At 43.8% G+C, this 27,897-nt stretch overlaps 2 protein-coding genes across 4 annotated transcripts in view; one reads left to right on the plus strand and one right to left on the minus strand.

The window, feature by feature from the left end:
• Nucleotides 1–6,633: 6,633 nt before the first annotated feature.
• On the plus strand, nt 6,634–9,440 carry socs1a (suppressor of cytokine signaling 1a). Its single transcript, XM_070981368.1, has 2 exons — nt 6,634–6,837; nt 7,845–9,440. The coding sequence occupies exon 2, from the start codon at nt 7,902–7,904 to the stop codon at nt 8,673–8,675; it is 774 nt and encodes a 257-aa protein (XP_070837469.1). The 5' UTR covers nt 6,634–6,837; nt 7,845–7,901; the 3' UTR covers nt 8,676–9,440.
• Nucleotides 9,441–15,280: 5,840 nt separating this feature from the next.
• clec16a (C-type lectin domain containing 16A) overlaps nt 15,281–27,897 on the minus strand; it is a 35,494-nt gene continuing 22,877 nt past the window's right edge. For 2 of the 3 annotated variants that reach the window (XM_070980840.1, XM_070980841.1), the window contains exons 19-23: nt 22,840–22,991; nt 22,210–22,414; nt 20,984–21,154; nt 19,840–19,977; nt 15,281–18,583 (exon numbers count right to left, since the gene is read on the minus strand). In XM_070980840.1, the coding sequence (XP_070836941.1) occupies nt 18,018–18,583; nt 19,840–19,977; nt 20,984–21,154; nt 22,210–22,414; nt 22,840–22,991 (1,232 nt within the window). In that variant the 3' untranslated portion in view covers nt 15,281–18,017. The remainder of the gene's footprint in view (nt 18,584–19,839; nt 19,978–20,983; nt 21,155–22,209; nt 22,415–22,839; nt 22,992–27,897) is intronic. The other variant, XM_070980842.1, reaches the window with a different exon arrangement.

Consider the following 27,897-nt stretch of genomic DNA (forward strand, 5'->3'; position numbering starts at 1 on the left):
GGACAGTATTAGTCAGGTGGGGTTAAGGAAACCCAGGACAGCTCAGGGGCCCCAGCCATGACTGGACCCCACATTTAGAACCAAAGGCTTACCATTTGCATCTTTTATCCGGAGCATTGGGGCAATGTTTCAGCCTCCAGCAGAGATTGGACATTTCTTATCATGCCCCACCGCTGAACATTTTCACTTTCAAAAGTGTCTGATAAATAGAACGATTACTACTATCTCAAGGCAGCCTGTAGGTGGGATTTGCGATTCAGTGCAGTTTTAAAAATACACACAAGATTGTGGAAAACAATGAGATAGCAGGAGTGAATGCTGGACCTTGGCAGCAAACCGATGCAGTTGTTTCTGGCACAGTGTGCAACACATTACTAAGAAGTTAACCTCTTCCCCTGAGTTCTTCAGAAGACATTTCATCAGAAGCTTCATATCATGATGGGATGATTTATCAGTACGGCTGTTGGACTGGTTTCATGGAGCCACTCTGGTTTTTCAAGTAAACCTGTTGATTCACTTGCTGCAGCTGCATTACTGTAAACTGTTTCAATTCACCTTTGTGTCTTACAGAAGAGCCATGTCTGATGACTTTATTGAGTAAAAATACTACAGTGAATTGATGGTGAGGAAATGTGATTGCAGCCCTGAAAATGTGTGCTTGAGCAGCACAATGGGTCAGCTCCAGAGCTGTTTCTGCACTGGTCTGCTGCCCACTTCCTGGATTTAGTGAACAATAACATGGCATTGTTCTGTCAGATGAAACAAAAACTCCTCAGTAACTGAGAGAAAACTCAGAGACAGTAAGCAGGAGGGCTGCTGATAATAATGTCATTAAATAATGTCATTAAATAATGTCATTAAATAATGTGAGCAGAGGTTTTCCTGTTGAAATTCAATGTGTTTCTGTGGTCTGTTGACTTATTTAACATCAGGCAGGCTGGATTGTGTGAGCTGGCAGTGCTGCAGTGCTTCTCATAAGCATGAGGAGTTTGTGGAAGACGTTCGTACTTTCAGATTTAGAAGAATTACCTTTGGTGCATAGGTCACTTGTTAAATGATCTGGATTGCACCACAGATACGAGGAGTTTATCTGTCTGTGTTTTCCACTTCACAAACTAATAAATGCCCCAGTGAATTTCTTGAACCTTCTTATTATAATAAGCAAAGATTCAATGAAATGCAGCTTCTCATTTCACTGCAGCTCTACTTCCTCTTTCACAAGGACTCAAATATCTTTTGACAGATTGATGAAGGAACCGCTGGATAAAATCTACTGGATTTGGAACTCCAGTACATTTTTTTGAGCTGCTCGTCCTTGTCTGACCAGCTTATTCAGAGATGAGATAAAAGAACCCATTGTGGTTACAAAACCATCTACTTGAGTTGGACATAAGGAGTATTGGCAGAAGATCAGGAAAATGTCTTGGTGTGCCTGCTAAAGAGGATCTTGGGAAATGCCAAAATGAATGAATTATTAACTACTTTAAGAGGTCTGTTAGCTGACGAATAAAACCAACTTATAGGCAACACAGAGCAACACTGCCTTTTCCCACCTGCGGTAGCATCCAAGTCTTATAATCTCCCAGAATTCCAGAAAACACCTCACACTCCTGTCAACAAACTTTTAATAGTACCATATGTAATTATTTAAAGACTTATTTTTGTGCCTCGCCGGTCACACACAGTGCACACACCCAAACAAAGCCAACACTAAAAGTTATACAGCCCTTTTTAAGATTATTCAGTCATTGCTTTACTGCATCAGGGCATGCCACACCAGGACACGCTGCCATAAGCTCAAAAAGGCTCACACATGTGTGCTATAAAAGTGTATCTCTGTAATGTTACTAGAAGATAACGTCTGACCCTTCACTGCAGCCGCCGTGCTTATCATTGTTTCTGGTCATTCAGGGCATTTACTAGCAATCCTGAAGGTGCAGTGCATAAAAAAGAAAGTATGGAAGTATATAAATAAGGATGTTGAGATCATCATATTGAAAGTACATTCTCCTATGGAGCAAGACCTGATGACTGCATGTGGAGGAGAGAGGGGAGTTGATGTTTGCAGTCATAGTGACAGCAGTGATTTCAAGATTAGCAGACAATGAAAAAAAAAGACAGCCTCAATGAGACAGCAAGGAAAACTCCCAAGAAATCAAGATAAAACTATACAACAATGGGGGATAAAAGTGGGAAAACTAGATATTAAATGCTGGTAACATAACAGGGAGTCATCACGGATGTACTCTGTGATTGGCAAAGAACAATAAACACACACACTAATTTCCCATCAGCAAATCTCTCCGTCACTGCCGGCAACTGCGCAAATGTTATCACAGCCGAACAATAAGAGGAACAAAGAGAAACATAGGGTTTGAAGAAAATGTTGTTGCTGCTTGCCTGACGAGGATGCAGTAATTTTCCTTAATGGAATCAAATCAAATCAACTTTATTTATATAGCACTTTTCATACATAAAATTGTAGCACACAAAGTGCTTCACACAGAAAAAGAAAACAAAACAAGACAAATAAAAACAAGAACCCCACCCTCCCGCCCCCATATGTCCCTTCCACCCCCACCCACTGACACAGACCCACACATCCACTCACACACACACACACACACACACACACACACACACACACACACACACACACACACACACACACACACACACACACTTGGCTTTTAACATGGCCTGGTACTGAGGACCCTGGTGAGGAAAATCGCCATCCACACCAAGAGGCACCACTGTCCGCAGACATCGGGAGCACCGCCATGGTGTGGAGGGCCCTCATGAGGAGACACTGGAGCTACTAAAAGAATAAAACGTAGTCTAACAGTAATGTCATTACTGGAATGGAGCCAATAGGATCAGAACACCTCAGGGATGCAAAAGTTTTGAATTACCAGATACAAAATCAGACAGACACAGGTCCTGTTGGTCACATATATAATATTTGTCTTTCTGCGCTGTGCTGTTCCCGGGCGTGACAGTCTTTTGTTAGCTGAAAACTGCAGATTTAATAGTTACCAGTATCTCTCCCAGACGTTCAAAGCGTAGAATAACAGCATCAAAGCTCCTGCTGAAACTTCCAGAGTGCATGTGCCGTGACATGTCCATGCTGTTTCATCTGCTAATATTCAGCAGCCACCGCTGATACAGCCTCCACAGTCATGTCTCAGGATGTTTGACCGAACATGCAACCATTAAAAGTACAGGGAGGCTCCAAATGAGCTCATATGACTTCATACAAAGGGCTCCTGCAGGAGGAGAAACAACAGAAATAAATTTCTCTGCATTTTTCATCCATCTGTCATCCATCACTGAACCCGCTCACCCAGCACACTCTGAATGAAAAGCTAACAATAATTTACCAAATTCCAGTGCGGCTACAGAAAACGCCCTTTATTAACTAAAAGCGATCCCAGAACATCAGCAAACTGCAACATCCTGTTTTTACAGAAGTTTTCCATATTAATGCATGTGTTGGGATGCATTTACTGTTGCTTTGGACAAATGAACCGCTGATTCATGCATGCAAACACATTCTCTACAGTCTGTAAAGATCTGATTTAGAGACAATACGCACTCTGTTAAGCTGGCAGTGTTTCAGTCTCTCACTCCTTTGCAAGTTTCACGGAAATGAAACCCATGGACTATGCACACACACGCTAAATAATTAAGATTGTTGCTAAGATGCACGCAAGACACATGCACACATGGGCACAATCTTCCAAACTACATTCACACATGCAAACACATTCTCAACAGTCTGTAATTAGACACAACATGCACCCTGCTAAGCTGGAAATGTTTCAGTCTCTCGCTTTTCTGCCTGTTCCACAGAAATGAAACTTATAGAGCACACGCACACATGTAAATAAAGACAGAGTACATAATAACATCCACGCTGGACACATGCACATTGTTCCAAACTGCGTTATACACTATGAGGTGTAAATAAATGTAATGCATCTGCAGTGCATGTAGGAAATCCAAGACAGACGTGCAGCATGTGCAGAGACAGAAGTGGCACACATCCACTGTTAAAACGTGTGCGTGTTTCTGATTAAGCTCAACCCTGTGACCCATTTCCAGCCCAACAACACAGAGCAGAGCCGGAGCAGTGTACCCAGTCCTCTCTCTCTCTGACTGTCTCCCTCTTTACCTGAATCACATCTGCAGTGTATTCTGCATGCTCCAACTGTGCACTGAAAAGTTATTTTGATCAGCAACTATTCTCAAAGCCACCTACAAAACACACACTGATACATGTTATCAGCAAACATTTGTTTAGAGAGTGTGGAAACAAATGAAGCCTTTCAACAAATCTCACTATTAGAACCTCAGATGTGTTAAGATATCCTGCTGCCAAGCTAAGGAGTGACATCACTCAACAAGACAATGTAAACACACTCTGATGTGTAAAATGGGTGGAGCTCCCCTTTAGGTGCACAGGCAGTTTGGATTGTGCATATCTTGTTACACAAGGACACACTTAATGATTATTAATCATTAATAAAAGAAGGCTGACAGCAAACCGCTATTGGACAGAACAAGCAAGCAGTAGACAGGGACACAGAATGGGTTGCAGGCCTGTTTTCTGCTGGGTCTCCATGAGGGAGGAGCAAACACATCTTCAACAATCACCTGATGAAGAAGGTGAGTGGTGAAAGACTGAAACAAAGGCCAGACTGGCCATAATTAGCACCAGATATTCAGAATGGAACCAGCACGCTAATCTGAGTACTAGTTGAGTCAGAGGAGTCCTGATAAAATGAAACCAACCATTACACAGACAGACACTCTGACCTCAACAGCTTTTCTTAGCTGTCTGCCTGCCTGCCTGTCTGCCTGCCTGCCTGCCTGCCTGTCTGTCTGCCTGCCTGGTTCTGTCTCTTAAGCAATGCCAGCTGATCTCAAGTCTTTCCTTAGCTTTCTGTTTATCTGACTTGCTCTTTTGTTGCCTGGCACCATGACCACATGGGGCCTAGTTCTCTCTCTAAAACTGACTGTTCTGACTTTACTTGTGATGCCCAAAGGTGCCAGCAGCAGACTGTTCATAACTTTCATTTACCTCTATCTGATGCTGCAGTAGAAAAAAAAGACACTATAATAATGACATAAATGTAATTTTGTTAAAATGAGGAAAATCTCTTCAGCACAGGAAGATATCAGTGGAGGTGAAACACGTGTGGGTTCAAACTAACCTGCAGTGGAACTAAACCAGGCTGGACTCCTATAATGTACTCATATAATGTACATTACTTTACTCACTGTGTGGCTGCTTGCCATATAAATGAACCATTTGGCACGAAAGTCTGATTAAGAAATGCACAGTCGTCTGCCAAAACACTGAAGACTCGCTGCACGCAGAGATACTGCATGCATGCAGCCAAATACTGCAGCCTGGCAGGAGCCGGACACTGCAACAAGTCTAGAAGAACAGCTTCTAACACTTTAATTAGATGAAATTAGATCAGACTGAACTTCATTTGCAGATTCCTGTGAAATGAGTGCTGCGTCACTGGCCACCTTTCAGCTGGTTCTGCTAGATATCATTAGAAATCATCAAATTAGACACAAGTTCAAGACTGCAGAGTGATTTGACTTCATGACAAAGAGTTGAGAGCAATAACACACCTCTGAGTCTTACTAATAAACCATCGTAAGGAGGAATATGAGCTACACTGTGGTGTGTCACCGGCGTTCTATTAACACTACAAATCACATCTTATTGTATGATTTAAAAGAAAAGTGGAGTTGACAGTGGAAATGGCATGATGTGGCCTATTTTTGAAAGCCAGAGCAGTGAAATGACTGTTTGGATGTCACAATATGAGCATTTCTCAGATGAATCACCCCAAAATGTCAAGGTCCCATGAAACTCTTTTCAGCAGATGAGCCTGCTATTAAGAAAAAAAAGAAAAAAAAAAGAAAAAGAAATGCAACAGAGACACTGATTGTGAGCCTGGACCACTTATGTGGTTTGATATTGCAGACATCATTTGCCTTGAGCAGAGGTCACTTTTGTCAACTTGATCCACATGCAAAAAAAAATCTGTGTTAACTTGTCATATTATTTAATGTAAAGCGCGTCAGGAAAGCTCACCCCGCATAGTAAACTGCGCACATCCAGCATCTGCATGACTGAATAACATACATTTATAGTGAATGAATTTCAATATGATTTCAAGAATACGCACACACACACACACACACACACACACACACACAAAGAGGGAGGGAGAGCGAGAGAGGGAGCGAGAGCGACAGGCGGAGAGAGAGAGAGAGAGAGAGAGAGAGAGAGAGAGAGAGAGAGAGAGAGAGAGAGAGAGAGAGAGAGCCTCATGGGATCCCAGAAAAGGTGAAATTAAATGAAAGCTGCCATTACTCGAATACCACCTGTCTTTCTGTAAACCTCCTTCTGTCACGTGGCTTTGCGGCTTTTTTGAAATTCTCCAAATCACAACTCGGTTCAAACGAATAGAAAGAGAGGGACCGCTCTGAGTTTCACTTTCGTTTGGTGTTTCAGAGAAACAAAGAATTCTGGGGTTTCAAGGAAGAGGATTGAGCAGGCGGGCTGATAGGAGGTATATATAAAGCGTAGCGAGTGTTTACCACGGCACACATACGAGAGTAATGATCTGACGGGTGGAGATCACAGACAGCCCGCAGGTCCACGAGTCGCCTCCGAGCTGTCAAACGCCAGCTTTCCCTCCATCTGGCGCCGCGTCACGGATTACCTGTAGGGTGTTCGCTGCTGCCTTTTGCACTTTGGGATTACGCACAAACGGATCATTAAACCGCTGCTGCTGTTAGAACAAAACGGTAAGACTTTTCAAACTGGAGTTGAGCACCGCTGTTGGCTGTTTTTGGAAGACAAAAGTTGTGTTTTGCAACCTTCATGACTGTTTCTTATCGCGCTGGATCCTGCACAGTGGAGTAATGCAGCTGATCATTTCAGTGTTCTTTATTTTGCTTTTACATGTGATGTCAATATGTGATGTGAAGCAAAAAAATAAATAAATAATTAAAAAATACAGCACACGTCATCACCTGGTAATCATTACCTTTTCCTGGAATTGAAAGCCACTTTTGAGTAACTCTTAGCTCAGGCTGCAGATAGTTCTAGACATTAGGACATCAGGACAGTCAATCGCACACAGATAGGTCTGTTCTGGCAGGACGGGATAGGTGGTTTTGGACTGCACCTCATGTAAATTGTACCAAGCTGTTCTGAGTAGCTACAGATGTTCATCAGCTCATTCAGTCCAGCAGGTCAGGCCAGGCTCTGGTGTTCAGTGCTTCAGACCATATATGGCATGTTTCCATGTTTTATTTGGCACTGGTTTAAAAAAAAGTTTGATTTCAACCTAAGACCGAAGTGAGAAAGAAAAAATACTATGAGTGTCCTATACTGTATGTGTGTGTATGTGTGTGTGTGTATACAGACAATGTACAGTTATCTGTGTGTGTCTGACATCAGTGCTGACTGTATTCTAACCACAGATTCCACTCATATCAAACACACTACCCATCAATGGAAACGAGAATGAATGCCTGACCTACACTCAGAGAAAGTCACTGAAGTGTTCACACACACACACACACACACACACACACACACACACACACACACACACACACACACACACACACACACACTCAGGAGTCTAAAACCTGATTTTAAAGCTGTCTGCTTTTATTGTTGCACGGTCTTTATCATTTTTGGCAGGAAGGTGTTGACCTCAGTTTAAGAAGGCTGCAGTCAGCTGTAATAATAGAAACAAATGAACAGCTGTAGTTAACTCTCTTTCCTGCCTTGTCTCTCTCAGGATGTCAGTGTGGTGGTTAGAGATGGGAGAGGGTCTGGGGCCGCTCTCCCCTGTAGGATGGTAGCCGACAGCACAGTGGAAGGCCATGACAAGACCCGCTTGTCAAGCTCGTCGTCCTCATCATCCTCATCATCATCCTCATCCTTGTCTTCATCATCATCCTTGTCCTCCTCCTCGTCCTTGTCTTCATCCTCCTCCTTGTCTTCGTCCTCCTCCTTGTCCTCGTCCTCCTCGCTGTCGTCATCGCTGGCCGGGCACGAGCTCGCTCTCAGCCCTCACCGCACAGAGTCGGAGCAGCTTCAGCAACGGGAAGCTCCGGGTCCGAAGATATCCATCCCCTCCACGTATCTGACCCACTTCCCCACCTTCTCCTGCCAGGAGGACTGCAACATCATCACAGACACAGCGTCCAAGCTCGAGCGCAGCAGCTTCTACTGGGGCCCTCTGGGAGTGGAGGACGCCCACCGCATGCTGCGGGACGCTCCACTGGGAAGCTTCCTCATCCGCGACAGCCGACAGAAGGACGTCTTCTTCACGCTGTCCTACCACGCCAAGAGCGGGCCGGTCAGCGTGCGCATCAGCTACAATCGGCAAAAGTTCTCACTGGCGGGGAACGAGCGCTCCTTCCCAACACTCTTTGCCCTCTTGGAGTATTACATCAACTCTCCCAAGAAGAGCCTGAGCGTCCCCTACAGGAAATGGCAGCCAACGCTGCAGGAGCTGTGCAGGAAGCACATCATGGAGCTGTGTGGTGGAGGAAGCCGGGTCTCAGAGCTGCCTCTCACCCATGTTGCCCGAGACTTCCTCTTGGAATTCCCTTACAAACTATAACCAGCTTGCCTTGCAAAGTTCTGATAGTATTATTTTTAATTTCAGGAAGGCAGTGTTTGGTCAGGCCTGCCCATCATGTGTTGGACGTTAAGACTGCATCGGCGTGGTTACAGATTAAAGCAGCTCCCTGTTTTGAGCTGAAAAGCTGCAGAATGTCTCACAAAAGACATCAACAGCACCGTCAAGTATGGGCGGTGTCCGGTCAGACGGGGTCCATGCATGACATTTCAACATACATTACCTCCAGAGACTCAGCTCCCACTTGCACATGGATGGAGCGCCTTTTGGCCTTGAGGACGCACGAAAAGCTGCAAAACGCCGCATTAAGAGAAAACTACAAACATGATGGAGCTATGACAGACATGAAAGAACTGGTTAGGTCTGTTGTTGCCCGTTTGTGGCCACCAGAGGCCCAAAAACATTTCAAAGTGGATTGTGGATGGACTCTGAGAGGAGTGTGGACTTTTAGAAATATGGAGGCATGTCGGAGGGTACGTTTGAAAGCATCATCATTGGTACCAGTAGGATTTATTTATGTAGCAGCTTTGAATACTCTAATGTTGTTGAATGTTTACATCAGACATGAATGTTTGCCAGCACTGATGGCTCAAATACCACTTGATGTCATGGCAGAACCTGAGAGCTGTCATGGTTCAGTGTGAGAGTAACCCAGAGGAAACATTGTGAAGGAGTCAGGAGCTCTGGTGTTTAGTTGTACTGTATGCAGAGGCTTCCCACCTCTTGTTCAGCCACATCTGCCAGGCAGATGATACATTTTCTGTACTGAATCAGATATATATATAGTAAAAAAGTATTTTTTTACATTGTTATTTTCTACTATTTTATTTGAAATAAAATGTATTTAAACTAACCTTGCTGGATTTAGTTGTTTTCCTACTGCAGGATTTCTGTTCCCTAAATCATGTCATGTGCGGGAGTGGCAGGAGTTTGTAAGGGTGGAGAGAGAGGGAAGGGCAAACACACACACACACACACACACACACACACACACACACACACACACACACACACACGCATGCGCGTACACACCCTCATAATCACACACTTTGTCGTCACTGTGTCACAGACAATGGGACAGTCAGACAGGAAGTGTGAGTGTACAGTATCATCACCACAGTGATTCATTGCTGTAGGGTAAAGTGACAGGTGGGTGGGGTTACTTTGATAGTAAATGGACTATTACGCTTAGAAACACACACACATTTACCAGAAACAGGGGCAGAGGTGACACATAATGAAGCATGTGATTGTGTGTGTGTGTGTGTGTGTGTGTGTGTGTCTGTAGCACTGTTAACCTAATGAGGACCCAGAGCAGATTAAAATTTCCTCAGGAGGAAGTGGGAAATTTTTTGGGTTAGTGGTTAGACAGAGACATGTTAGATCAAGGTCAGGGTTAGTGTTTCAGGTTAGAGTTACGATAAACTCTTTGTATGCGGCACAGAGTCAGACAGATATGTAAATAAGCTGAAGGGAATAAAAGGAATACATGAAAGTAGGTGAAAAATATTGAAGAATTTGTCGAGAAAAATCAGACTTAACACAGCCTCTACATCAGTACCGGAGTATGAAGGCAAGACAGTGAATCAAAAAGAGACCTAGATGGGTTTGCTCTTTAAACAAAACCCTGCTTGTGTTCACTGTACATTGCCTGGGTGGCAATGGGTGAGGCGGCAAACAAACTGGTGGGTATACCTGGTCTGAGTGTGTGTGACTCACAGGAGTGTGTGTTTGATGAACATTATTCAATCACTGAATCGTGTAGATCATCAGCGTCACATTGGACCAGGCTCAGCCGAAAGCCTCTCTGGAGAGTGTTCCAGTGTTTTTCTCACAGGCATGGCAGCAGCATGTGAAACACACCGAGGAGAGTGATTTCACAGGAACCTTACACACACCTTTTACACACTCTTACACACAGCTGTTGCATTCATCCAAACTGCTGGACGGTTGCAGCAGAAATTGATGAAACTTTGCCCGAAACATCGTGGAAGAGTTCAACTATTGTATAAGTAGGTAAAATTCATCGTTTAATGTGTCTAACATACAGCATCCAGCCTGTAAAAGTGTTATCAGACTGTCAGACAGCAGCCTCTCAGTGTCTTTTCAAGAATAACACACAGTAGTGTTTGTTTTTTATTCACTCTGCAGGTTGCCCTCTCCTCTGCTGGTTTCTTCATGCATGGCTTACACTCATTTTGCAAATGTCACCATGCATGCTTACCACAGAGCCACTGGTGCTTTCCTTTCCTTTCTTTTTTTTTTTTTTTTTTTTGGCAATGTTTGTATAAAATAATTAATGAATTAGAGCTCAACAATGTTCTTATTAGCTTTTTTGCTGAGCGTTACATGAGAAGATGGACGCCCAGCAGCCTGTTAGCTTAGCCAAGCAAAGACTGGGACATTACTGTAAACTGATCGTATTGCTCTGGCAAAGTGGAACAGATGTCTCTGTTTTGACCACTGTTTGTGCTTATTACACAAGTAGGAAACAGGTAGGTTTGAGCCCCACTTCCTATGTTACCATGTAAGATAGGTCAGCTCAATTTAAGTGAATTATAAATATTAAAATACCCTCTGCTCACGGAGGTCTTTGGACAGACTGTTAAACCAAACTCCATTCGAAAAGCATGTGCTTTATGGTAGGGCCACATTTTTCACAGTAAAAAACTAGTTACATCATCACCAAGACTCTTTTCTGATTCGCTTTGATCTACAGGCATAATCGGCACACATTATTTACTCAGGAACATTAACCTGTGATGAAGCGGTTGCACGTATTGACTGGCTGGGTCCCTCGGTTTTCATCCTGTCTGCGGACAGCCTTAAGCCACACATCTCTTCCGTTACTGCCTTTTGCTCTTTGGATTAGTAAAGAAAATTGTAAACTGGTGTCATAGCAGCTTTTACAGGTGTGGTGACACTATTTTTTACAATTCTTATGGGGCTTGTTTTCTCCCAAAAGGAGGCGTGGAGATTCTGACATATGCTTGCTCTCATCTACAGCAAGGTTCTGTCCAAAGGTACAACCACCTCTAATTAACCCGTCATCATTTGGTTAATCTTTACAAAAAGCAGAGTGTAAAAGCATCGACTACATTATTTCCTGACTGGATGCATTGACTTAAACGAAATATACTGATTAATGAGCTTTAGAGGTGTATTTCCTCACTGACAAACAGAGCAAGGCAAGCGGTTTCCCTCTGTTTCCAGTCTTTGTGCTAAGCTAAGCTAACAGGCGCTAGCTTCAGCCATACACTTAACATGACCGCACAGGCATGATAGCAGTATGGATCTCATTTAATTCTCAGCAAGAGAGCAAATAACTGTATTCGCCAGATTGTCAAAGTATTCATTGAAGTGTTAATTGACTTAAACCGACGCCCAAGTTTGTTTCAGTAAAAACTAATTGCAGACAAAAGATGTTCGAATCCATGTTAAAAAATACAGCATATATTACAGAATGTGTGGGCACACAATGATGGAGACAGATGAGTCTTGATTTCAACTGGCATTATCTTTAGAAAGCAGAATCATTTTTGTGAATTTTGCAGTTTCATGACATTTGTGAGAGCATGTGTCACTTTTTCAGACAGTGTCATGTCTAACTTGAGGTTTTAACCTTAGCTAGCCTCGCGCCCTCCTCATACCTAACCAGAACTCCAACGCTAAACCCAAACCTTACCATAAGGCTCTGTGATCTTCTTCTGGGGATTTTTTTTTTTATTCTCTTGGGTCTAGACGGATGTAGTCTCTCTCTCTCTCTCACACACACACACACACACACACACACACACACACACACACACACACACACACACACACACACACACACACACACACACACACACACACACACACACACACACAACTTTGAGTCATACTGAATAAAATACAGCTTGATTCAAGTAAAGCCTGAGTAGTTTGAGGATATATTTATCTCAGCTTGAGGAAGAGGCTGAGCAGGGGTGGAACACACACACACACACACACACACACACACACACACACACACACACACACACACACACACACACACACACACACACACACACACACACACACACACACACCACAATGGAACATGAGTCAGTGATGTAAACACAGTGATATCTTAATTTTAATTGGTGCACACAACTTATCAATCCTCACTTCTTGAAGCTCTACCTAGAAATTGAGGTCAGAGATTTAAGCACAAAATGTGTGTGTGTGTGTGTGTTCTTGTGTGTCTGGAGGACGGTGATGAGTGAATCCTGTACATCATTCATAGCATCTCAGTTTTCAGGACATTCCCGACTATTTTGAGAAGTGAAAGGTGAAGTGAGGTGTTCTGTGATGGTGTGCTTATCAGCTGATTTCTGCCGAATCCTCCGCTCGGAGTTTTCTGTCCTTTAAATACACACACACACCCTTCTAGAGTTGAATCAGTTGAACCTGCACTGCGACAGAGAGATGGACACGAGGCCAACACGGGAGGAATGAAAGTAACTGGGAGATGTTCTTTTAAAAAACAATATCTTGACATTAGATGTTTCCAATGAAATGGATTCTTCCAGCAGTGTGAGGCTTGATTACTCCCCCATGGTAAAGACTATTATCTACTTAGATAGAGCTAGATAGATCATATCTGGCAGCCTCATTGGTTCAGTGTGTTTTCTTGGACAAGGCTTTCCTGTGACCCAACACCAGTTCCTGAGTCCCTTGTAAACCAGTTCTCATGCGGATAGAAGGGCAGTTCCCATAAAACTGGCGTTAGTCACCAGTTCCCATCATTTTTTCAGGCTTCCAGGATTCCTTTGCTGGTCAGTTCTTGTTAGTGGAATATTTTTGTTTACAGTATGATAACTGATCCCCCCCCCCCCCTTTTTTTTGTGCTAAGCTAACTGCTGAGTATCCTTACATTTAACATAAAGATATGAGATTCAATAAGTGTGTTTTCCCAAATGTGAAACTTTTGCTTAAATTTAGGGAAAATATCAAAAGTGCTCTGTGGAGCTTCTGGCCAGTTGTGGCACTATGGAGCAATAACACAGAGAGAAGCATGGCAATGCATCAACAGAGGGGAGAGAAGAAGACGTCGAGCCATTGTGAACACAAAAACACAAAGCAGGTTATACCAAAAAAAAAAAAGAAAAAAAAAGTACAAATATTTTGTGTGGAAGGAAATAATTCAGTAAGTTTGTCTGGCTTCCAGGATACTCACAATGTGTTTCGGTGCAAAGCAGCAAATGCAAACAGCTACTTCCTGGTGTCTCTGCCGGTTGCCTGGTGACAAGACCTCATGACAGCTAGCTCTTCCCGCCATTTCCAGTCTTTGCGCTAAGCTAATGTGCGGCTGGCTGGGATAAACTTTGCTATAAAGGGCCCTAAAAATTGAACTATTTAATATTTAGTTATTTGTTATGTTCTCAGCTCTATCGAATATATCTATAAAGCATCTCTAACCAAACGAGGGCTTATATTTAGAACAGGCGTGTGTGAGATCAGTGATCGTAACACACTCCTGGGCGTGCAGACAGCACAGCACATATCTCCACATAAGATCTCTACAGTCAAAACTTAAGTCAGTGCTGTGACTGTGGTTTAGTACAGAGAAAACACGCAGACACACAGATTCACTAGAGTGTTTTAGCATGGTTGCAGTACCAGGAACCCATTCACATGTTTACGCACACACAGGCAGACTTCCCTGAAGAGAGGAACTGAGATAAAAGCAACACATGCAGACCACAAGATGACTGAGGGCTCCTGCAGCCGCCACAGAAACACGACGCAAAGGTAGAAAGTGTAAGGGCAACGTTATGATCTTAGCCTTCCGACCTTCACACGCAGGAACAGGATTTCAAGCAAATACATCCACGTCTTCACTTTTACACCTGGTTGAAGTGCAGTGAAGGCTAGATGGATCTTTGCCGTGTAGATCAGGGTTTTACTGCTTTTCTGACTCATGTTGGACACTCAAGACAGCCCCAGTCCCCCACTCACACGATGATCTGAACTGCAGACTATGAGCCAGGTTGAAGCTGCCTTTAACATCATTTCCATTAATCCCACTGGGCTTGAATCTCTCTGATGGCACAACTGAACTGTGGTCTCAGCTGGGTGGAGAGAACCTGGTCCCTGCTGGACTCGAGCTGCTGCTTTGAAACACATCCAGTTATTGACTCATATGACAGAGATCTGCTTTCACTTTCTCTGATAAGAGGATCAGGAGCTTATCAGTGAAACCTGTACCTTCAGGTCCTCCACAACACTGACAAAGGGCTCTCATCTGTTTACCACACCAGAGATTTAAAACCTAAACTTTATCCAACTTAATTCCTCAAATCAAATCTTTTGTGAATTCTTCTGCATATAATTGTGCTACTTTGGCCATGACACACAGCCTTCACACACTCGGTTTGTGGCAGTTCTTTTCTAATATTTCCTGTGGTTTTCTTGCTCAAACACCAAAGAGTGCCACTCTGCAAGGAAGGAAAAGAGTAAAAAAAAACATTGAGAGGGAGAATGAGCACAGCATCACCCCAGAAACACCAAACCGTCTTCCTTCGGCTAACACAACAACAAGACTCACAGGGCCACCTCGCTGTTGTTTAGTAGAATAATTTATTGCAGTTCTTTTATTTATTCCTCTGTTTCAGTTCATGAACAATAATTACAGGTTTAAAAGCCGAAAGCATTTACAGAGCATACAAACATATTACATACACACACACTACAATCAGAGACTAAATAATGGAAGCTTGTCATCGCATGTTCGGATAGAGGTCGCCAATGGCTCCCGGCAACATGCCGCCGTGTTGTCTTCACACACGACATGTTCCTTTGAACCATCGGTAGCCGCTCTACCAATGGTGCCAAGCCTCTTCAGCACGTCAGTGATCATCATCATCATCATCATCACTATCATTCTTCTGTTATTTACAGTAACAAGATGGAAATACTAAGAGACAGACTGAGAAAAAAAAAAGAATATTGCTCTGAATTTCTTCTTTAGAAACGTGTTGATGACTGTACAGTGTTAAAAAATAAGACTGATCGAGCATTAAGACTTCAGCCGTGTGATAATGGCACAAAGAAAGAAGGGACGTGAGCTGGAAAGCAAAGGCGGAGGAGGAAAAAAAGGTTGATAAAAGGGTTAAAAAGGACGAGGGGAGAAAATATACTCCGAAGAATGCGTGACTGTGCTTTGTTAGTTACAAATAAAGTCAAGAATTAGCCATAAAATACACTGATCCATTCAAACTGATCAAATAACACGGCTGTGTGGAGAGATAAGCTGTCCGTTACATTCATCTCTCCCCTCATTGGTTAGCTCTTAAGATTATTGCAGTAGTAAAGCTTTATTCAGCTGATTAAAGGAGGAGGGCGAGGAGGGGTTTGCCCCTCGACACTGAACTCAGAGCAGCTTCTGAGGGAAACAATGTTGGTTTTTCACCACACTGCTGTTTGCACTCTTTAAACACAGTGTGTGCCTCATACAAACACTACATTTTAGATTTTTTTTTGGGCCATTAACCACATTACACTCCTGCTTTTCCTGGAGAATGGGTATATATATGGTTCACTGGTAGCTGGGTGGAAAAATCATTCCTAGCATCCTGCTTATCAAATTATAGAGGATGCTACCAACAGCCACCGGAGTGTAGAGAGCACTTATCAACTAAAAGCTGAGCTCAGGTCAGTGCCTGAGGGGCAACTAGCAGATACATTCAGCCCAGGTGTGGCGATGGGCAGACCGGTCAGACAGGTCTGACACCACTGATATCTATCATCCTGCATCACTCTCTGAGGCTGTTAGAGATTCAATTAATCAGTCAAATGAACTTTGATCTATTTTCTAAATATATCACACAACACTTGGCTTTTCGATCGTTAAACAGCAGCACACCTGCGTGGCTACAGCCTGAAATGCTTCAGACGGAGCGCCTGCGTGGACCGAGAGATGCTCAGTGAACTGCTATCCATTATGTACGACGACTCCACCGCCTCATTCAGCAGCTTGTGCTCAATTCAGATCTTTCTCATCATTTATTCTGTCAGTCAGGCTGACTGGTGAGTCACCTCTGCCAATACACACACGCGCTGTCTAATCCCTGCAGGTTATAAACCACAGAATGGGTTCGGAATAGAAGTTAGTCGTGTGGAATGGGGAAATGAAAAGAAAAGCCAGTTAAAGTTTGCTGATTACTGTTGCATATCTGAAAAAAAAGAAGAAGAAAAGGCTTTGTTACACTTCACCCGAGCAACCTGTCCTAACCTGTCAGCTCAAGATATCAACACTACCAATGATCCCACCCAACTGTGTGCCGGCTGTTCTGAATCACAAGGCTGCTTTCACACACCTCATCCTGCATACCCCAGAGGTGAAGCCATCCAAACATTTACTGATCCAAAGATTAGGCGTGAGCTTCAACATCAGCATCAAATTAGTGTTTACAGCGTGAGCTCCCTCCTTGCCCGAGATGCTGCACCAATCAGGAAATGAACAGGTCGTCACTTCACACGTGGAACAATAACAACAAAGCGCAGGGTAGAGCACACGCGTGACTGTGGTGGCTGAATCATCTGAGCGCATACATAACCCTTCACACACACGCATACATGCATGCACGCATGCACGCACACCTACCCAGTGGCAGTTCTAGGTGGCAGTAACTGCTAACGGGGTCTGACATGCAAGTGGTTTAAAAGGCAAGTGCGTCTGACTCTGTGTGTACTGTATGTGTGCGTGTCTGTTAGCACAGAAGTGGCCACCACCACAGAAAACTAGTGGCGAACTGTTATGTGAACATAAGACACGAAAAGAGCGAGTCTTTTAAAAACCTCACAAATGAGATAAAGAGCTCACGGCGGCAGCGTGTAGCATGTGCGCGTGTGTCTTTGAGCTGACAATCGATCAGAATGAGTAAAAAACGTTGCTGGTTGTGCGCCTTCACGCACGCTTGCTAAAAACACGACCGGTGCACAGAAACCCACGTGTGCTTTAACGCCTTCCTTGAGCTCGACCAGTGTCTGTCTCGTCCTCTGCTCGCTCTCTCTCCCTCCCTCTCCCTCTCTGCGTGTGAGCAAAAAGAGTCTTTCTTCATGTGCAAACACAAATGCTGAGATGCCTCCAAAAGCCCCTTGAACTATTCACATCACACACTCCCGGCAGGTCGCAACACGAACATATAGTGCAGCCAAGCTGGGTCGCGTCACTACCACACTTCACTGTCCTGTGTGTGTGTCTGAGTGAGTGTGTGTGTGTGTGTGTGTGTGTGTGTGTGTGTGTGTGTGTAAGAGGTGTTTTTAAGTGCATGAACATGAAAGTGTGCGTGTTGATTAATCCAGCTCAGGTGAGTCTGGTGTTTCGCTGCGGATCTCTGCGTCTTCCGTCGTCTCTGCATACTCTAAGCCGTCTCTTTCTTGCAGCTCTTGGTCTCTGTTCACCTCCACAGGTGCCTCTTCGCCTTTGGGCTCTCCTCCTCCCTCTGGCTCCTCTGGTGCCTCATCAGTGGGCGTAACCAGCTCTGTCGTCGTGGTTTCCTCCTTTACCGTCGCATCCGTTTCAGTCTCATCCGTCGGTGACGTGTCCTCCTCTTCCTCTGCGATGGAGGCGTCTGCTCTCTGGAGGGAGTGTGTCGTGGGAATGTGGCTGGTGCAGGGGTGCAGGTGTGGTGAGTCGGCGGGGGGCAGCAGGGTCAGCGACTCCACACTGAGGGTGTCTGCGTTGTCGTCGGTGAGGAGGGAGATGGTGGGCTGGGACGCCGGGGTGAGGCTCGGGGCCAGGGCGGGAGCTGTGACCGGGGCGGAGGAAGCAGAGGGGACGAGCATTACTTCTCCACCGCCTCCTTCTCCTTCTCCGCCTGAGGAGGAGGGCGGGGTGTGCTCCAGAAATGCACCATCATCTAGAGGAGAGGAGAAAGTTAGGCAGGTGAGCTCCTGAATCTACACACACAGGAGAGTCTCCCATAGTCAGTATAGAGATCTTTGCATGTAAGAGGAGACGTGGAGATGTTTTCATTGTTTAGACATTAATCAGATCCTTCTAACAAGGCTGGCTTGGTTTCAAGTATGTCGTTAATGCAGACAAGCTTCCAAGTAGGTAACAAGGTGGACACACTGCACAAGAATATATTACTAGCAGCAGCAACAGCAGTTGTACTAGTGGTTTACAGTCTTCATACACAGAACTACAAACTAAACTATGTACTACGACGTAAACTACTATGAGAGCATACTTACATTGTGAGAATGTAATGGTGCAGTATGGAAGATACAACAAGACTGTTTTACAATAATCAACGTCATGTCTGCAAACTTAGAACAAAACACTGATAACTTATAGTTTCTCAGGGTCTATAAGGCACACACACACACACACACACACACACACACACACACACACACACACACACACACACACACACACACACACACACACACACACACACACACACACACACACACACACACACACACACACACACACACACAGTACCAAAGAACAGAGCCTGAACAGACAAAACACTGTTGTGACTGACTTTTGCCTAACCAGGACAGCTGAAAAATGGAAACCATAAACATATATTTATGTAATTATGTAAAAGGTCATGGTTGAACACCTGAAAAACACCTATTCATTTTACCCAACCCCATACTCAACCTTCCTACATTGTCATTCCGCTCGGCTCCCTTGGGTTAAGGTGAAAGTGTCTCCTCCAAACAAAGCTCTGTCTGCATACACCCTGGATCACCTACAGCAGGAATGTCTGATGCGCAACTCTGTCTACAGTCCAACAGGTTCCCTGAAGGGTAGAACGTGTCTGCTGACATTTGCAGACGAACGGCACACGCTGACGCCAACTCTGCGTGACCCTGTGACAGAGGAGCCCTGTGTGTCCCTGTGCTTCTTCTTACATACAGCCCAACTGATACCACTGCTAACTAGTGTGGCTTTTGTGGCGTGTGTGTGCCGTGTGCTGTAAAGTGTAGATATACTGTGTTAACCACACCTCAGCTCCATGAAGAGTCTGGATACATTATGCAGTTATTCTCTCTTCTGTTCTCATCTTACAATCCAACGCCTGAGGATTATAATGTACCGTAGGTGCTTCTTTACGTGTGTGTTTATGCATGCAGGGATGTGCTGTGTGTGAGCTACCTGTGGGGCTCTGAGCTGATATAGTGCTCGCAGTAACCGAGTCACATCTTCCTGTGCTCCCACTCCCACTGGAGGGAGGCGAAGGGGAGGAGAGGGGTGAGGGGCTGTGCTGCGACACACAGTGAGCCACTGCAAAACCTGCGGATGGCGCACATAACATAGACACACATGCACAGACACACACGCATGTGTTACCATGACTGGGAAGTTATTCCACCTGATTCGTATCTCGCCCTAACATCCTTACTTCAGTTCATGACTGTTGCATTTCATCTGTTTTTAGCCATTAATGTACAAGACCCAAGTTCAGAGTCTGAATTATTGTGTGGCACACAGTATATAAACACACATCATTTACCATGTGTAATTTTTTTTTGCATATGTGCACATGTATGTGTACGTGTACTGCAATTTATCCAAAACACACAGTACATGAATACTAATCTGCCCTAATATTAAAAAACTGCCCTTAGTAGAAACTTGCTATCATTTTCAGAGTGATGAAACCTGGATTTCAGGACTTTCACACTTTAATGTAATTTTCACATGATTCACAGGTTCCCTTTCTGTGGCAGACAAAAAGTCCTTTTCAGGAACTGCAACAAATAATACAAACCTGTGAATAAGCATTTCGCAGAAACAGGCGAGGCAACCAGGGAATGGTATTTCAAAAGAGAAAATACATGAACACTTCAGGTGTATTCTTAGGAGTCGTACCTTGACACAAATCCTGGGCCTTTCAAACAGCACTGCTAGCCTGAGCTTTTCCAGACATTACCTGGAGGAGCTCTATGTGTTGATGCAAAAGGCCCGAATCAGCTGGCTTAAACAAGTACAAAGCCCTTTAGCTGACATGATAGTCATCATTACAGATGAGTCCTCCTCCTCCTGCACACTCTACCCAGGCGCCACCCCTCGCCTAAACCAAGCGGAGTATTTCCAGACGGTGAGAACACCCGTTAACATCTGGACCTGATAATCTGGACGCTGTCCAGAGTTAATATATAAAAAGCGATTTGAATCCTTTTAGTGTCTACTATGTCTATACCTAAAACAGAGAAAGGAGCATAGAAAGAAGAGTTTCTGGATGTCTGACGTAGTGCACAGGCTAAAGCAGCATGTGTAGGCAGTGGGGCCTGGTCACCTGGCACTTTATCGACGGAGGCGAAGACCGATCTATTTGCCGTGGGGTCGTTGGGCGCCCGTCTCGACTGCTCGTAGAATCGGAAAGGCAGGGCGCTGGGTGAAGCGTTGGCTGTCTGGCCGAAACCCAACACCTCCGTCGCGCTGGGCTGCACAGGCAGGTCCAACAGAGCTGCATACACAGGAGGCGGAGAGGGTGAGAGGGATGTAAACACAGCACCGGTTTAACTTCGGACTTCATGTGAGAGTATGGAGGAGGTTTGTCTGCCTTATGTCACAAAAAAGAACTAAATTCAAACTTTGGGAGAGGGTGTCTAACTCAAAAACAGTGTATGATGTGAGAGAAAGGTGATTTTGTGTATGTGACCGTTCAGTCAGGACTCACATCCTCTGAAACTTTGTTGGATTCGTTTCAGATATCTTGTCATTCCAGTTGTGTGCAATTCTAAAGAATCTGACCACCGGGAGGGGAAGTACAAGTAAGTGATGGGTAAATCCATCAGTATTTACAGTCCAGAAGGATACTTCATTATTTTGTGTGTGACTGCCCACAAAGACAGAGCAGCCACGTTGGCCAGCAGGTGACATTATGCATGGGTACATATGGAGTTGTGGTCGAAAAAGGGGAATTATCATGGATGACAGAGTTGCAAAAAAAGAAAGAAGATGTGAAACTGATAACAGAAAATAGAGAAGTTTTTTTTAAACAGTTATTAATTGAATGATTAGGACTGAACAGGACAGGGAAACGACTGATACTATGAAGCTCCTCGTAAAGATAAGCCCTCACTTCTGTTCAAGGGTAGTTTCACTTCCACTAAATTTAGTAGCGTGACTAATAACGTGACTAATAACATTTAGATTTGTCTTTTTTTCTAAAGTCGATTTTTTTTAAAATCCTGATGCTTTTGTTGAGGATGTGTTGCTTAAGATTAGCTGGAAGCAAAGCTAGCTATGAAGCTGCGGTTGATCATAACTGATGACTTGATCTGATTTGTCACCGTCGTATTTTCAGTGTTGAGCACTTCTGTTTTTTTAAACGTTCTATTTTTACTCTTTGCTTTCCGTTTAACATTTCATGTCAGTTCTTGTAAATACTACTGTACTGTACTATTAAAAGAACTTCTGAAACACTTTGCGCCTCCGCGAGAAAAGGGGGAAAGGAAACAGGTCATTTTGACCATTAAAGCGAGGGCTGAAGCCTTAAAAGGCTTTCTGTTCACTCACCTGCAATCCTCTGCATCTTCATGCGTCGGGCCTGGATGCGACCCTTGGCCAGCCTCTGCTTGGCGATGATGCAACGGATGTGGTCGGCGAAGATGAAGTTGGCCTGCAGGATGGGCAGGGGCTTGGCGTGGGGGTTGGAGCTGGGCTTATGGATGACGATGTTCAGCGCTCTGCTGTCGTCCTCAACGCCAGACACCTGCATGTCCTGAGAGGGAGGGGGAGAGCGAGAGGGAACAAAGAGTGGGGGAGAGTGTTTGACAGGCAAACATGAACAAAATCAGAAAAAAACATAGTTTCAAAATAAGCAGGAAATACATCGTAGTAACACAGCATGGCTAAACATGCTCATGCAGATAAGTTACTGTATGCTCTCTTGTGATATATTTCTAGCATTTTTCCAATGAAAAAAAATATGCGCAGGACTCAGGAAACAACAAGAACAACACCTGAAGAAAAGAGAAACAGGAAGGAAAACAAAGAAACAAGAATTGGTGGCAGCACGAGGGCGCAACTGAGAAAACTGTGAAAGACAAGAAGACAGAAATTGGGGGGGGGGGGACGAGAAAAAAACAATAAAGGAAAGAAAAACAGAAAGGAAGGATAGAATGACCGAGAAAACTTTTCTCTTACTTGCAGAAGGCCGGCAAACTTGACGACACCCCATCCAAGGCGTTTGGTTTCTGGTTCGACCAGACTCATCTGGTACACATCTACAGCGAGGAACCTCTGGGCCTGGCCACCATCTTTACTGACCACCATACAGGCTATGAGGTCGCTGTTATCTGAAAATAGACAAACACAACTGTAAATGTACGGCTAATTCAGCTCGAGGTGTGACTGAATAGGTGCCTCGGGTCTGTCTGTGAGCTTTACCAAACACAGTATCACCAGTTTCTGTTTGCATGAGGTAACAAGAGCCAGCAGCCAAAGGGGAATGATTTGTTCAAGTTCAAAAAATTAACAATTGGTAATATTTGCGATGGGCCACAGAGACGTTAGCCGCTGCATTGAGGCTGTATTAACCCTAATCCTTAGCACAGTGGTGCTTTGTGATAAAAGCTAATGCCTGTATGCTAACAAACTCACAATGTTAGCATGCGTATGTTTAGCAAGTGTAATGTGTACCACGTTCACCATCCTTATTTGGCATGTTGGCATGCTAACATTTAAGTATAAGTGAAGCTGATGGGAACGTCATCTTTTTGCAGGTATTTGGAGATACAGGCTCGACAAGGAAAAGTTCATCACTGAGGTCTGAGGGACCCTCTGGAGACTGTGCAAAATTCAATGCTAAACCATCTAATAGCTGTTGAGAATTCTAGTCTCCAAGTATGGAGCGCCCGTCACTTTCTTATTGTATAACAGCACTTTTGTCCTTTTTCCTATGCAAATATGTGCACACACACTTGGCCAACAAAGCTGATTCTGATTAACAAGCTTTTATGCCAAAAGATGCTGATTGAAACACACCACACACACGCACGAACACGCACACACACTGAGTTGATGATGGCTATTTCACTGGAACATACTCAATTACGAATGCAAAACCACACATAATGAGAACACTGTAGCTTTAACAGCCCACTTCTGTTTTATGAATACAATGATTCATCTTATTCAGAAAAACCTTGGTGCAAAATACAGTATAAATGAAAAAAAAAAAAACACAAAAAAAAACCTTGGTTCCTCAAAGTATAGAATAGCAATACCCATGAAAAACTGAAAAAAAAAAAGATTCTTAGAAACTCTTATCAGTCAAGTGTAGTTACATGTTTTACTGATGAGCTGTTTGTTACTTTTGTGTTCACACTAATGTACAGTGCATGCATATTGTTACAGCAGGCAGGCTGCTACACGCTCTTTAAAGGACAGAGAAGACGTTTTCCTCCCTCGTGTCTGGGAGGACGATGAAGAAACGCCACGCCTACGTCGAAGCAGCTTCACCGCAGTTTACCACAAAACCTACTGCAGAGCAAACACGAAATGTGGGACTAATGATGAGCTGATCTGACACCATTGGTTTTGGTGTAAATTAGTGCTGTCAGTTTAACGCGTTAATTAGATTAATTAATTACGCTGCAAATTAACACGCTATAAATATTAACGCAATTAATCATGAGTGGCAAGTCAATGCGCAAGTATTTTAAATTTGGCCCTTTGAGTGACCCATAGGCTGCATCCTACCTGCGTTACTAGTCAAAAGCAGGGTGACAACAGACATGGATGCGACACCGGAGAGCGAGGCAAGCCTACTTGGACCTTTGAACGGCAAGTTTATTTATAAAAAGAACAAAGACGGGACTATTAACAAGAACGCAGTGATTTGTACCTTGTGTAAAAAAGAATTTTCCTCTCACCGTAGCAGCTCCAGCCTGAATTATCATTTAAACGCTACATGTAAACATGTAGTTGCTGCTAGTGCCGCTAGTGCTACCGTGAGCTCACTCCGCCAACCCACACTTGCTGAGTTAGGAAAACGAATGAGCAGAGCCACGACAGAAAAACTGACAAACTCAATCGCGAAGTGGGTTGCTGCTGATTGCAGGCTGATTTCAGTCGTGGAAGACGAGGGCCTAAAAGAGGCGTTTCAGATAGCGTCATCTGACTCTAATTTCCAGCTACCGTCGAGAACTACAGTGATGAAAAGAATTCACCAGCTGTAATGTGAATGTCAGTGAATTGTAATGTCCTAGAATTCAAATTCTTTATTTGGGGACCTTTAGCAGATATGAGATTAAAATGCGATTAATTCGATTAATTAATTACAAATCCTGTAATTAATTAGATTAATTTTTTTAATCGCCTGACAGCACTAGTGTAAATATCACCCACCCTCGCTGGTAAACGAGCAACACACTGATGAACAACCCCGATAAACCTCTCTTTCTTCTCACAGTCTCACTCATGTCCTTCCCCATGTACAGTAGAATACTTATGCAATAATTTTATTCAAAAATCTTGACCAATCCATCTTTAAACTGGTGTGACTAATAGTATAAATGTCAAACTGGTTGGATATTCCATGTTCTTGAGCCCCTTTATTTTGCACTATGCAGTACTATAGTACACTATTTTTGGTGTTCTTCTCAAGGTTAAACTGCTGCTGATGCCCACATAGTGACTTGACATGTAAACCAAACATATGGCCTGCTGGTTATATGATGTTCTCTTTAACCAACATAAACAGATCAACGGGCGTTGCCAAGAATTTGACTTTACCCACTGAAACAGTGAGTGGTGAAAAGTACCTGTAACTGGAGAGGTAGTCCCCCATTTACTCTGGCAGCAAATAGATGCTAACAGACAAACGGTCAGAGAAATGAGGGGAAATTTGATAGCTTGAATCCCCAGACCAGCACGGAAAAAACCCGCCAACCCCCAATTTCCACCTAAATTGTGTCTAGAGAAGGCAGGGCTGGGTCAACTTGAAAATGTGGAACAACAAGTTGACTCTATCCAGTACCTTTTTCTGGGATCATTCAAACATTGATGGTTTCGACTACTTGTTTTGATAGTGCTGTCATCCAAAACAGCCACCTTGCAGGGAAGTACCGTTCTGTGAAAGATTTGGTTTCATGAGGTGCACAACATTTCCATATTAGTCAAGTGAATTTTCAGATTAACTCCCCCTCCCATTAGGAGGAAGCTCAGACCAAAAGGAATCCTGATGATTAAGCAACTCAAACAGTTGTTTCAGGAATTTCATCATATATCAGCCCAGTTTTGCCATCATTTGGAGTTCTTCAGAAATTTGGTCCTTTTTTTCAATCTTTCTGATTGAAGTAAGACGCCATCTGTTTTAGTAACAACCAAAGTACCACTGGGCAAGATGTATGTTCATTAAAAAGCACCAGACCACATTGCACCGAGCAGCTACAGACCTTTGCTGCCTGTCTTTGTTCAACACTCCCTGTCCTTCAGGGCTGTCAAGTGTCCCAAATCAACCTGCCAGGCTGCCTAAACACTGCTGAAGGCATACAATGGAGTGACTGTATTCACTTGTGCAAATAAAACACGTGAGCCTAGTTTCAAACCTCATAGAGCTTTTCTTCCACGTTGAACAGGTAACAAGAGCCAGCAGCCAAAGGGGAATGCTTTGTTCAAGTTCAAAAAATTAACAATTGGTAATATTTGCGATGGGCCACAGAGACGTTCGCCGCTGCAGTGAGGCTGTATTAACCCTAATCCTTAGCACAATGGTGCTTTGTGCTAAAAGCTAATGCCTATATGCTAACAAATTCACAATGTTAGCATGCTGATGTTTAGCAAGTGGAATGTGTACCACGTTCACCATCCTTATTTGGCATGTTGGCATGCTAACATTTAAGTATAAGTGAAGCTGATGGGAACGTCATCTTTTTGCAGGTATTTGGAGATACAGGCTCGACACGGAAAAGTAGATCAATGTGATTTAGTGTCTTTGCGTGTTCCTTTGAGTCACATGTATGCAACATGGTCTAGGTACAGTTCCTCCAGCACACTGTCACGCTTCCTGTTGATGGGAATGTAACGTGAGCTTCCACTCGCATCACCACCTCTGCAACCACGAGGCTCCAACTCTACTGCCACTATATACAGATCTGCGATTCAACGCTTAGCAGGGAATGTGGTGACATGGAGGTGGTGGCAGCCAAATGGTCAATAAAGGAGTTTGTGGGTGGAAGGTTGCAGGTTTAAACCAATGAGGAAAAACCCTCATACACACCACAATGACTCTGTAAGAGTGAGTTCTTAATCAACCACCTTGCTGAATGAAAGTGACACTGACGTGGTCAAAAAAGAAAAAAACTAACGAGGGAGAAAACCCAACCAGGGAATTGTTTTTTTTTTTTTAAGCGTCAACAGAGTGAAATGCAAGACATATAATTATGAAACAGAGATCATTTCAAATGATCTTTTCAAGTGCCAGACAATTACTGGAAGCCATGTCACACCTGATATGATCGCCTTTAAAAGGCTATCCTGACCAAGATCTGCCACAGACTTTGTCGCCTGGCATTTGGAATCAAGAAAACAGTCACGGTTTCAACCACTGAATTAGATTTGAAAGTAAAGCTGCACATCTGGTTTCAATAGGTGTTTCCATCCATCTGTCAAATGATTTCTTGAGATCACCCACCCCCCTCTCAGAAGAGGGGAATTAAGCAAACCTTAGGTGTGTTTCCATTACCAGGGTTTGGGAAAATGAAAGTAGAGCTTTTACCACAGAACACATGCACCACAAAGCTGGAAAGTCTTTCAAGAACTTAAACTAGGTCAGTGGTTCATATCAACTAATGATGGGCGGTCTGGAGTCAAAAATGAAATTGTCGATATTCTAATGCAAGAGCAAATGGCAGCACAGCCATGACACATCTCTAGAAAGCACTTCAGTATGTGAAGGCGCACTGCTGTGTCATTGGTTTGATCCATTCATCTGGCCACTTTTGTCAGGCCAACATCATTAATCATCCAGCTTTCCAAAAAGCACCGAAACTGCAGCTCAGCCATGACAGATGATATGATCATCTAAATTCACCACAGCCGGTACAGTCATCACTGCTAAGTAAACAACCCCGTGGAATTTACAATGAACTCTTCTCTTCATGTGTGATTCTAAGAAGTGATTTTACTGGCATGCCCACTGCCATTTGAAATCGCAAAGATTAAAAGAAAACAGAACGGAACACTTCGCTTCTTCATTGG

Source organism: Chaetodon trifascialis, chromosome 15, assembly GCF_039877785.1.
Source record: "Chaetodon trifascialis isolate fChaTrf1 chromosome 15, fChaTrf1.hap1, whole genome shotgun sequence".
Taxonomy (NCBI): domain Eukaryota; kingdom Metazoa; phylum Chordata; class Actinopteri; order Chaetodontiformes; family Chaetodontidae; genus Chaetodon; species Chaetodon trifascialis.